Source organism: Electrona antarctica (genome assembly GCF_951216825.1).
Source record: "Electrona antarctica genome assembly, chromosome: 5".
NCBI lineage: Eukaryota > Metazoa > Chordata > Actinopteri > Myctophiformes > Myctophidae > Electrona > Electrona antarctica.
In genome coordinates this window covers 40849381-40862458 of record NC_136810.1, presented here as the reverse complement: position 1 = coordinate 40862458, position 13078 = coordinate 40849381, and the positions used below count along the sequence as shown (strand labels likewise).

General features: G+C 42.1%; 1 protein-coding gene across 1 annotated transcript; it reads left to right on the top strand.

Annotated features, from left to right (window-relative positions):
• Positions 1 to 3277: 3277 nt before the first annotated feature.
• Positions 3278 to 12791, top strand: rab11a (RAB11a, member RAS oncogene family). Its single transcript, XM_079500704.1, has 5 exons — positions 3278 to 3482; positions 7455 to 7650; positions 7891 to 8084; positions 9354 to 9434; positions 10102 to 12791. Exons 1-5 carry the CDS (start codon positions 3443 to 3445, stop codon positions 10236 to 10238), a joined length of 648 nt encoding a protein of 215 aa, XP_079356830.1. The 5' UTR covers positions 3278 to 3442; the 3' UTR covers positions 10239 to 12791.
• The last annotated feature ends 287 nt before the right edge of the window (positions 12792 to 13078 follow it).

Here is a 13078-nt window from a genome sequence, read left to right as displayed (position 1 = left end):
CAACAAAAACACCTTGAAGACCTTAACAGGAGCCCTTGTACAGGGTTTCTTTGACTATGCATGCACCTCCTGGTACCACAGCACCTCAAAGGCCCTTAAAACCAGGCTCCAGACTTCCCAAAACAAACTGGTCAGGCTCCTACTTGATCTAGCCCCCCGAACCCACCTCACCCCTGCCCACTTCGACAGGCTGGAATGGCTTAGGGTCGACGACAGAGTACAGCAACTTGCAATGGGTCTGGTCCACAAGATTCGATACACCACCAAGATACCCATGTACCTGTCTAGATACTTCCTTAATGTTAACGAAGTCCACACCCACAACACCAGAGGGAGTGCAACGAACCATGTACAACCCAGATTCGGCACAAACAAGGGACTAAATTCTTTTCGCTCCTATGCCACCAAAATGTGGAACGCCCTACCAACTGTCATTAAGACATGCGAATCCCTTGACTCCTTCAAAACCGCTCTCAAAGGGCACCTACGGATGGCTGCAATTCGAAACTGGCCCCTGTAAAATCGGAATCCCTCAAACACGAACGCAAGGACAACACAAGAGACGGTCGCGGCCACACAGCCAACTCAAGGTATGGCCACTGAGCCGAATTGGGGACCCAACGCAAGGACAACACAAGAGACGGTCACGGCCACACAGCCAACTCAAGGTACGGCCACGGAGCCGACTTGGGGACCCAACGCAGCTCCTCCAAGGAAAACAAACAAATTAACGGAGCTGAACGTGAATCCCCCCCACCGCCCACCCCTTTTTCCCCTCACTGTATATATTTCTTTTCCCTTTTTACCTCCTTTTTGATGAATTCCTGTTCTGTCTATAGAAGTGTCTATTTGTACGTCTCTAAATGTTTTGATGATTTGAACATGGTGGACCCTGTTGGAAACAAGTGTAATGCTTAATTGGGTCGTCCACTCACAGTTAACAGCCTTTGTATTGAGTTTGTGCTTGAAATGTACTGTAATTCTGCAAACTGTTAATAAATTCTTCAATCAATCAATCAATCAATCAATGGATCATCACCTAGATCTGCATGGAGCCGGCCAGCAACTCTACATCTGACCTCAAACCCCTCAAACCCTTAGAACTCCATATATGGAGCTGACCTGTTCTGACATCCATATGTTGATCCTTTCCCACCCGTCCTTCCTCTTCGATGTCTCCCTTTTGACTGATACCTCAATTCAAGCTCTAGACGGGCCTGCCCCAAAGTTATTAGTGCAGCCACGCCCGGCAGCCGGTGAAAACTAGAGTTCTCAACAGGCCTGAAAATGTAGGCCCGACCCTACCTGGGCCCTCATCAAACCCTAGTGTACACTCAAGACACTTCCCCTGCTGCCACCCTTAGATCTCCATATATGGAGCTGACCTGTTCTGACATTCCATTATGTTGATCTGACCTCATCAAACCCTGTAGTGTAGACTCAAGACACGCTCCATATGGCCAGACCTCATCAAACTCTGTACACTCAAGACACTGCCCCCGCTGCCACCCTTAGATCTCCATATATGGAGCTGACCTGTTCTGACATTCCATATGTTGATCTGACCTCATCAAACCCTGTACACTCAAGACACACTCCATATGACCAGTACAGACTTCATTCCATATGTTTATGTTTATGTCAATTACATTGCTCATTGCACAGTTTACAAATTGTAGATGCATCGTTTACATGCAGTACATGTGTTAGCACATGTGCTAGTTTTCACCACTTGTCCACAGGAATATTTTGATCAGACCCCCCATGCCAAAGCACTCGCCCATGCAGTCTGCCACAATAATAATAATAATAATAATATTAATAATACAAAATTGCTCCATTCCCATTGAAATTAATTAAATTGGCAGAATGCGCCCTCATAGGCAGAATAAAAGTGCGGTGTGAGTGTGACCATGCCCTTTACAGCACGAAAGTGTCAGTATACTCTTGTCATCAAAACGATGCCAATACCTAGCTCTGGTCCATAGCCCTAATAGGCCAATACCTAGCTCTGGTCCATAGCCCTAATAAGCCAATACAGAATACCTAGCTCTGGTCCATAGCCCTAATAGGCCAATACAGATTCGTTCTTTTCTGTATCTCTGCTGCCCTGGTGTGGTAACTGTCTGTGGTTCATCATGGTTAATATTGAAAAAAGTTTTGTTGGATGAAAATAAACCTTTACATAGGCTACCTGCTCTCAAATTCTGTTCCATTTGTGTAGTCTGTGTTTTTATTTTATTTTTAATATATTTGTGTATAGATGTTTTACGCCATAAAATCAAATGTAATCATTCACACGATTTCTTTATGCTGATTTTTCTGACCCTTCACAAATTTAAAAAAGGGATTTTTGCATATAGCCTATAACAGCTGTTACATACTAGAAGAGTTTACTGTAAACGTAGGCCGCTATCGCAGTAACACGATTTGCAACACTACTGGAATAATCATTTAACACTTAATTAATAGCAATTCACTATCATACTTCACTAGTGAAAATACAGGTCCTACCGAGATTTGAACTCGGATCGCTGGATTCAGAGTCCAGAGTGCTAACCATTACACCATAGAACCGCAGACGTGCATGAGTAAATTTAGGCTATTTGTCAGCAACACCAACACGTGAATTGTAGAGTTCTACTGTAAAGTGTACAGACAAATTCAAATAATCCAAGAGTTAAACCAAATGTATTTTCAAACGGATTTGCCTTTCTTTACGTTTTATTAAATGTAGGTGTTGAAAGAAAATTGGTAACCTATCAAATACTGTGACTGTAGAGGTAGCTGTTTTTCAATAATAAATGAATTGCATGCCTAGCAGCAGTAATATAAGCACCCCTAGCCCCTCAGTCCCTACACTAATTCTGAAGCTCATGATCTCGGAGCTACATAATGAGCGTAGTGACTGAGGGAACTAGTATCATAGAAATCACTCTGATCTTTATTGTCATGTCACTCACTACTAATGTAATGTCACAGGTTTACTAACCTCGCGTCAGGTTTACAGCTGGTGTAAGGCAAAATTATTGTTTTCCTCTGTTCCTGTCTATTATGATTTTTTTGTGTGTAGTAGTACCATAGAGATTTGTACCCACTGCTGAGGAATCTTTGTGTCGTTGTGTGCACTGCTGCTGGCAGCTGATTTATTATTGTATGTACATTAATAAATGAACACCTTGAACTTCAACCTTGAATTGGGTGAAATTGCAAAACAGTGACCTCTGGGGTCACAGATCCCGATGGGGCACTCAATTAGATGTAAAACGACACTAAACGTTGCAAACGGGCCGCCCATCTCTGGGTGTGTGACTGCTAGCTTGCTAGGCTAGCCTCACTCACAGTGTTGTTTGGACCGAGGAGGAGAAAGAGATACGGTCCTATCTCGGCTTAGCATTTTTGCTCGACAGCAACACTGACAGGTCGAAAAACGTCGTAGAAGATGGGGACTAGAGATGACGAATACGATTACCTGTTCAAAGGTAACTTTACCCTAATTATTACCAGCTGACAGCGACAAAAATCGCTAACAATAGTGTCCGACCAAAGTGGCTAGCTAGTGTTAGCTATGTGGCTATGATAAACCACCTAGCTAATTTGGGGATGCTCGATTTCTTCCTTTCGAAATAGAGACGAATAGAAATTTGTTTCATGGTGTCGAGAATTCTGAAACCCCGCCCGGCTTAGTTACACCGTTCACAAAATACGCTGCGTAAAGCTATTCAAAAGACCACTAGAGCGTCTGAAAGGTTAGGGTTTGGCTAACGTACTTTATTGCTTCACAGAACCTAGCTTCAACTATAGCTGACCGTATTAATAACAGTTATTGTGAACTGAAGAATACAAAAATGTTCCATATTCACAATAATGGTTACTTAATCAATCATTGATATGTTAGCTTCATGTGATCACTGACAGACCGGGTATCCATCAGTGAGTAAGACTTCCTGTCTTGAATCATGACATGTTCATAATCATAAAGCACTGGTGTGTGACTGTGTGTGTGGGGGGGAGGGATTTGTAATGGTCGTAAAAAAGAGAAACTAGGAATTCATACGTCTGTTGTTGGGTTAAAAGACCACTTCGCCCATTTACAACATATATTCAAATAATTGGTCCCCACTGAAAATTAAGATTATAAATGGTACGATCTCCGTGTCCGTGTCCCAAGCAGAGGTGTGTGTGTGCTTGTGTACTGTGTATGTCAGAGTATGTGTACAGTTCAGAAAGAAACCTGCCTACTGGTGATGTCACTGGTCAGGTTTGGTCATTTCTATCTATCTGACTATATATATATATATATATATATATATATATATCTTGTAGATTCTATTAGTTTGGAATCTCCATCGATGATGTCATTGGTATCGTAGACAGGTGTACTACTATACTATAACAGTTCAGGCTTATAAGCAACCACCAGTTGCAAAGAATCGGTCAAGGTTCATTTCTTAAATACTCTATCTATTTAACCCTATAAGAACACGGGTGATTTCAGATTTTCACTTGGGCAATTATATTTTTGTAATTTTCACAATGTTGCTGATGTGGCTGGGTTTTTTAGTACCTCCATAATGTTCAGTGACATCGTAGAAGGTAGGTTTCTTTCCCTGCCCACCCACATCCCTGTTTTTTTCTGCAGGTGTTCGGGTGAATTTCACCAATGTTTAGTGATAGAGTGATATAAGGTACTTCTGTCAAAGCTCTCCTTCTTTAACTTTTCTACAGAGGCAGTCAAATGGATGCATTCATATTTAACAAACCGGAACCAAAGCGTTCGTGTTGGTAGTGCTCAGTCAGCATATCTTAACTGTGGCATTGGAGTTCCTCAGGGATCAATACTGGGCCCTATTTTGTTTAGTTTATATATAAACGATCTGCCTTCCGTCTGTCCAACTGTCTCCATACAAATGTATGCCGATGACACAGTTCTTTATATACATGCTAAAAACAAACAACTAGCAGCAGACAAATTGGTCCATGTATCTGACTGACTGAGGAACGTTTTTTTTTCATGGAACTCCACAGACCCTGACACTGACATTCTTATTGAGGGTAGTAGTATCAGAATATATTGGAATTACATTGACTCAAACTTGACATTTAAAAAGCATGTTAAAAATGTAGCCAATAAAATCAAATTCAATTTATCCAATTTCAGACACATAAGACCATATCGAACAACAGATGCAGCTAAACTCTTCATGCATGCTATGATTCTTTCACACATAACTAAAAAATACATCGCATGGATGCACCTGGGACGTATCTTCAGTGATGTTTCCTGAGGTCAACAGGATTTCGGGTCTTCCAACATCATACCCCTCACCCAGGCGACCCAGCCGGGGTTGATCAAATCCCGACTTACGTACCAGTAGCTACCCTCGAACAGTCCATCAGGGAATGAGCAAGGCCACACAATCCGTTGCTACGGAACTACTCTGGGAGAACCAAAATCTGGCACGTGGAAGGACTAGGCTCTGTGGGTTGACTCCTGTCCGGGCTCCTCCTACGTCTCACCAGATCCACTCCTGCTCTCACCAGGCCCAGGACCTGTGTGTTGCACCAGACTCCCAGCACCAGGCACTTCATTCAGGAGTGGTGGATTATAATGGCCCTCCTAAAGGCCTCACCAAGGTTTGTTGGGCTTCCTCCTCACGGAGGACACAGGCTGGGGCGCTAACCCATACTGCTCACCCGGGTGCCGTCTACATTCCGGCTGTCACCCGTCTCTCCGGTGGTCACCAGACTATACCTGGTTGTCACATAGTCTATTCCTATGAGTCACCTACTGTTTCACAACCTGGTCTCAGACAACTTTAAAACCCATAGAATCACTTTACAAACAGACATTAAACTGGATCAAAAGCCCAACCGTTACCACAATTGCCATATAGTTCAAAAATACAACTTTTTTTAATTTTGACAGCTTTAAACATTTTGCAGATGCCTGTCTCATTTTTAAGATCTTAAATGGACTTGCACCTCCACCACTGAAACAGTTCATAGATCGAAGGGACAGTGGTGACAGAGCAACAAGGGCAACTACCAGAGGGGACTGTGAAGTGCCAATCAGATGTAGTGTGTTTGGTAAAACAGTCTTCTCTGTTAGAGCCTCCCATAACTGGAACAGTCTCCCCACAGAAGTAGAGAATTCCAACTATCTGACCTTCAAATTCAACCTGTAAAGGTGGCTAAAAACAAATCAAATCTGTAATCATGAATAATTATCAGCACTATTTAGTATTTATCACCGGTGTCATTTTCACTTCACTTTGCGGTTGTTCTGTCCCCTGTACCATGTTCCTGTTTTTGTATGAATATAGTGTTGGGTGCTTGCACATATGCACACATGGCATCAAAGCATGGTGTTGTGTGCTGGCACACTATACATTCTTTTTAATATCATTCATTTTTTAAGAGCCTGCTCAGGGACTACAGATGAAATTTAGCTTTGGCTAACTCTGGCCCATTTACTGTACATTGATGTGAAAACTGACATGTTGATTAATGAGCTTTGTCCCTGTCAAATAAATAAAAATTGAGAAAAATCCCAAACATAGGAGGGCTGTGGGCAGTTCAGAAACCCGTCCACCAGTGACATCATTGTTAAGGGGGTTTATTATTATCGTGAGAACGATGGCTTCCATTTTCACATTGCAACTTTTCAGGAATAGAAAGCCTGCAGTTTCTATTAGCTTATATTCCCCATTGATGATGTCACTGGTGGAAATTGGGTTTCTGAACTGCCCTCCTATGAGACACAGGCAGAGTAGGAAAAAAAAGTTATTTTATCATGATGAGGAGTGAGGTTGAAAAGTGGTGAAGTGGTCCTTAATTATAAAGATAACATGGCTACTTAAAAGTTTCAAGTTGGAACAAGGATCAAGAGATTCTTAAGTTTGTTGTTTGGTCCTTTTTTATTTTTATGTTAACATGAAGTCAGTCTGTGATTGTAACCTGTTCTTTTTCGCTTATTTAGCTCAAATAAACTCATCATTATAAATTAGAGGTAAAACAAACAAAAAACTAAACGTCCAATACATTACAGTATAAGTCTCTTAGGTTCAGAATGATAGGTGAAGTTACTTACTTAGGCTGCGTAATAGACAAACTACCTGGAGAGAGTATGGCAGTAAAAGTTATCTCTCATTTATAAAAGTAAAATTCTTAGACTAGACCGTTGAGCAGCTTCCTTACTTCTACTTCTTGGCAATGAATTTCACATTTTTGGGGATCTACTCTATCTAATCTTGGCCAACTAGAATTTGGCCAAAATTAATAGTAGTGTCCTTTCCAGTAGTACAGTGATAGGTTTGATTCCCCGTCCCCGGCCGGGACATGCCAAAGACTATAAAACTGGGACCTAGATGCACTCAGCGACAGCGTCAAGGGTTGGGGTAAGTTTGTGTGACACACTGGCATTGACACGCCCCCTCTGACTATACTTGCAGTGGTTCTGATTGGAGACTCTGGTGTGGGGAAGAGCAACCTGCTGTCTCGCTTCACCCGTAACGAGTTCAACTTGGAGAGCAAGAGCACCATTGGAGTGGAGTTTGCCACTCGCAGCATCCAGGTTGACGGCAAGACTGTGAAAGCTCAGATATGGGATACTGCTGGACAGGAACGCTACAGAGCCATCACCTCTGCGTAAGTGGTCTTCAAACACCCATACAGCAAAAATGTGTTGCACACATGTTTCAAAAATACATTTGAAAATATATTTCAGATCCTGGATAAACAACTTCACAAATATTATCTTGTTTCATATATATAATATGGCCACTAAAATAAATTCCTCCAAAGCATATCTTTGGGTTAATAATGTATGTTTTAAACAGTTCTGTGGAAAAAGGTTTGTTTTGTCTTTATCACTATTGTCCTCCTCAGGTATTACCGTGGAGCGGTGGGGGCGCTGCTTGTGTACGACATCGCCAAGCACCTGACATATGAAAATGTGGAGCGCTGGCTTAAGGAACTGAGAGACCATGCCGACACTAACATTGTCATAATGCTGGTGGGCAATAAAAGTGACCTGCGACATCTCAGGGCTGTTCCCACTGATGAGGCACGGGCATTTGCAGGTGAGGCAGTTCTACAACTACCAAGTTATAATTAAGCTCATTATGTTCTTGAAATGATCTATAAATTCACATTACCTACCCCCCCTGCCACCCCAGCTCCCATTGATTGGATAGGAGTCGCCCTCCTGAGTTGGTGTGTCGACTAGTCCGCAGCCCACACCCGTCCCTTACGCGTTATTATGTATCCCACCAACGTTCTAGGAAAGCCCTGCTGTGATTGGCCAGTAGTCGTTGTGATTGACAGTGCTCGTTTTTGCGACCAGTCATTAGTCCTACAACTACAACCTATCTCAAACCCTCACCCTAAACCGAACCTGCCATGGGGCAGCACACCTAAACCTAACCTTAACCCATGTCTAACCAATGACTAGTCCAAACTAAGTATGCACCCCCCTAAACCTAACCCGAATGGCCTAACCTCAGTAAAACTATGCCTTCCCGGGAGCCAATCAGACACATGGTGAGGCGGGTCTACCCTAGAACGTTGGTGGGATTCATAATCACGCGTCCCTTACATTGCATCGCACAGATTTTGTTTTGTTTCATCCCATGTGACTTGTCACTATCAACAATCCACATGGGAGCGGTGTGGCTCCAGTCAAATGTCTGTTCCCATGTGGATCTCATTCTTCATGTGGCCAACTTGTGACGTCAGTCATATATGATGTAAGGCGTCTATGATATGCTGTGTAGCACTAGCTATGCTATTTCCATTATTAAGTAAAAGTTAAATGTATAAAATCTACAACTGAGTATAAAATTAGTGGAGGTACTTCTCTGGCCTATCAACAGTGTACACTGTATAATTTGGCGCTGATCGGACCAGCCGTTTGTGAAATTAGCCCGGACACACAACCCTCGTATTGACAGCTAGACTCTTGCAGAGCCACAGCGTAAAAATATCACACAATGCAGCTTTACATTTATGACAATTGTTTATTTTTGTCTGGCTATTGACATTTGCCTGTTCCAAGCAATGTCACAGTACAATGGTTATGCAATGGTGACTATGAAATACACACTGAAATAGTTTTAAAAAGTTTTGTGTTTTTATTATATTTTTGACATACTTTCCTGGAAGTACAGTGCATGCATACTGTAGAGGGGACATTTCATCCGGCAGTGGTTTAAGGAGGTGATAGAATCTTGGCTGTGCAAGTGTGATATGCGTGTACCAGGCTTTATCACAGTTTTTTATTTTATTATTGTCTTGAAGGCCTAACAATAGGAGGGGAATATTTTCATGCTTTGTGTTTCTTTCTCTCACAGAGAAAAATGGTCTGTCATTTCTGGAGACATCAGCGTTGGATTCCACAAATGTGGAGACAGCCTTCCAGACCATTCTCACTGGTGAGCTCTCATCCTCACCTCTGAGATTGTTTGATTTAGATGAGACATGTCTCCATGGAATTTTAGTTGGCTTAGCTTAACCTCTCTGGACTGAAACATTGTTAAAACCTCTAATTGCATTATCATTTAGGATTATGCTACGTCAAATCAAATTTGCATGCCCAATGCGTTAGCAGCATCTATCCTCATAGATGCAGAAGGGAGTGTCTGTATCGAAGGCCTGACTTGGATGAATGCCAGTTATGCATCAGGAATGCCTAATCAAAGATCTGGCCTCGGTTGTGCTTTGTGGCTTCACAGTTTCTTTTACCAGTACGTGACTACAATAAAGATCTGCAGCTGTGCTCTGCTACAGAGCAGACTTGGCCCTTTTGGTATCCGCACAGCAGAGTAATCAAGCTATAAATGTTTAATCTGCAATGCTATCAGCCTTTATGCAGTGGTAATATTACTTATTAAGCTTCCTAATGGGCTGGGAGGTGTTTTTAGACCAATACGAAGCACACCTCAAGACCTATCGGAAGCGTGTGCGTGTGTGCGTGTGCGTGTGCGTGTGCGTGTGCGTGTGCGTGTGCGCGTGTGCGTGTGCGTGTGTGTGTGTGTGTGTGTGTGTGTGTGTGTGTGTGTGTTATTAATTGCATTCTCTCCTTTTCCTCTCTCCACACAGAGATTTACCGCATCGTCTCTCAGAAGCAAATGTCCGACAGGCGGGACAATGACATGTCACCTAGCAACAATGTGGTAAACATCCAGGTGCAGCCCACAGAGAACAAACCAAAGATGCAGTGTTGTCAGAGCATCTAGCAGTGCTCGGCCCCTTTTCCCCACTGAGGGTCCGCCTCTCTGGAAGAAAATGACTGTGCTTCTCAGATACAGCTGGTTGGCTGATACCAGGAGGAAAGCGAACCACCAGTTAGGTGTGCGCTTCCTTTCCTCTGCCTCTATAAAGCTTTTATATAGCAACATTTTAATAATCAAATCTGCACAAAACGCATCAATATGTTGCCTGTAAGTAATAATCAACTTTTTTTTGTGTGTAAATCTGTACCTATGCATTTGACATGCATTCTCATCCTGGCTGTGTCTTTGGAGGCAGGGAGCTGTGACAGGCCAGAGCCTGTCAGTGTATGTCCTGTGGTAATATGGAAGGCAACGATTAGTCATCAGAGCATTCTGCAATCTAGTGTCCAAGTAGTATAGCCAAATCACAATGCTGGTAGCTACATTGTGATGTTTGTCATCATGGGCTAAGATGCTTCTGCATGCTAGCTTGCTCTGCGCTGGAATCTGAAATGAGTGAAGGGAAATACCAGCTTTCACCTTTTCAGTGTTTATTTTATTTGAGTTCCTCTAGGTTATTTTCTGTGTCTTGGAGTCCATATTAGCTTATAGCCAGGCTTGTTTAAGTTTTTTTTAAAGGGGTATTCAGAAAACATTGACACATGTTGGTAGAAACATGTGCTGTGCAGTATTCAGTGGCTCCCAATATGTGTCAAGTAATTGTTTACAGCAGTAGTCTTAAGTTCCAGACCAGGTGATACATGTTTGGGAACATGCCATCAATTATTAGTTATTATCTAGTGTCAGTGCTGAGGCTTTTACCCTTGTACTCTTAATATTAGTTGCTTGTAATGTAGGTTGTCTTGGAATTTAACCTTATTTTACTATTGCACTTATTGTATTTGTAAGACACTCCAGGCTAGAGCATCTGCCAAAATTACGTACTAAAATGTATTGCTTAAAAAGAACAAGAAGCACGCCATTTGAAAGCGGACACTGTACTGGTAAATTGGGGGTGATGGACAATAGCTGGACAAAGATGCATGAATGGGATCCTACGTATTGCTTATTGTAATGCAACATTTTAATTACATATCCAGTGATACACTATGCATCTTAACGTTTTTAATGATGCACTTGCACTGGCAGTCTGACACTATAGCGGGACCTCAGCTGCAACTATCACTGCATTTTAATGATTGTGGTGGTTACAGTGCCTTTCTAGTGGAATGTCATATTGGGATGCCTTCATTTCACAAATGTGCTTTCTACTTTTAAGCTGTTTCAGACAGTATCTCTGTCAGAGTCCATCATAATGATCTCTTGGGAGTTAAACCGCCCCAGGTGTTGTCTTTGTTCTGTCCCCTCTGGTGCTGTGGGAGACCAACCAAATTGTTTTGAACTCTTGAAGCTGTGTCAGGGATGCACAGTAAAAAAATATATAAAAAAACAAAGAAGACTGTAGAGTTCTCAGGGTCCAAGGCAGAGAAACATACCCATCTAATCTCAGTTTGCTCCATTGTGGCCTTTCCGTTTCCGCATAAAACACAGGGTGCTGGCCCTCGCATTACTTTCTCCTCTGTCCTGGGGTTGCGTCTGGTCTCTTGGCTCTGCGAGTCACCGGCCACTGGCCTCCATTCCCGTTTAGTGGTTCATCAGTCAGGGAAGGTTGGCCTAGCACAGCTACTGTAGGAAAGATGGCCATTATCTCGGGAGCTCAGGAAACTCTGCTCCATACCACTGAGGACCAAACTGACTTTTTAAAAACCTCCACCGTACAGGTGTGAAGTGGCTCACTGTGGCTTATCAGTTTCCCTGTCGCCAATGTCAGCTGCAGGCAGCCGTTGTGAAAGCCTTGTCTTGAGTAGGTTCAAGGTTACTCACACTTGACTATGTCACTTTTTGCACTAAACATGACACACTATATCACACTGAAAGCACTACAGATAAAGGTTGTATTCATGTCGCCATGCTGAATAAAGTTAGATTCTGGTTCAAAGAAAAATATCAAAAATTAGTAGCATATTTTCTTTTTTAAATGGTCAATGACCTGGTGTCAGACACCGGCCACCTGATTGTAAAGCCTAACTAATAGGCGATGCGTCATGTTTATCACTTGAAAATCAGTCATTTACGGTGCATTACACCGTCATGCGATGAAGTTTAAATTAGGCTTTAGATCTTATTACCCAGTACCTGCGGAAAGACTGCAGGGCTGTACTGTACTTTGATGAGCTGCTTCCTAAAGGCTGCAGTCCTGTGTGTGGCCAGTCAGTACCTATGATGTGAATGCACAGATGGTACTGGCATTGCCGGTTTGCTAGCTACATTGAATCAAATGATTTATGTAATGTGATTTCCTTTACCTTTCACATTTTGTCTATACGTTTTATGTATGTGTATGCTGTATTTCCATTTCTTTGGTAATTTGTTTATTATAAATCATCCGCTATTCAGACCACTAATTACAATTGAAACTTCAAATAAAATAAAAACTGTAACACATTTGTATTAGTATTGTGTGTAATGCAATGTCTAGGACTTCAGAAAATGGATAAATGCTCGTCTTATCTTTAATCACCCAATGTCTGCTACCCAATTATTATATTTGAATCCATGAGGGCAGAAAGCTTGTATGACTAAAACTTAATTTTCAGGAAATGGAAAAAGAATGTTCCAATTTAGTCACAAGGTCTTGTTAATACTTTTCATTGGTTAAATATTTTTAGCCCGGACATTTTCAAAAAAATAGATCTACAAACTCACAACTCATCACGATGCCATGCATTGTGACCTTGTATATCAGTGATTATAAACATCAGCTATTATAATCCATATGACAAAGTAATGAAATGGGGCATTAA

Coding starts and splice junctions, on each gene's coding strand:
- rab11a (XM_079500704.1), top strand. CDS start 3,443: ATGGGGACTAGAGATGACGAATACGATTACCTGTTCAAAG. Junction 3,483..7,454: donor ATACGATTACCTGTTCAAAG/GTAACTTTACCC, acceptor CTATACTTGCAG/TGGTTCTGATTGGAGACTCT. Junction 8,085..9,353: donor TGAGGCACGGGCATTTGCAG/GTGAGGCAGTTC, acceptor TTTCTCTCACAG/AGAAAAATGGTCTGTCATTT.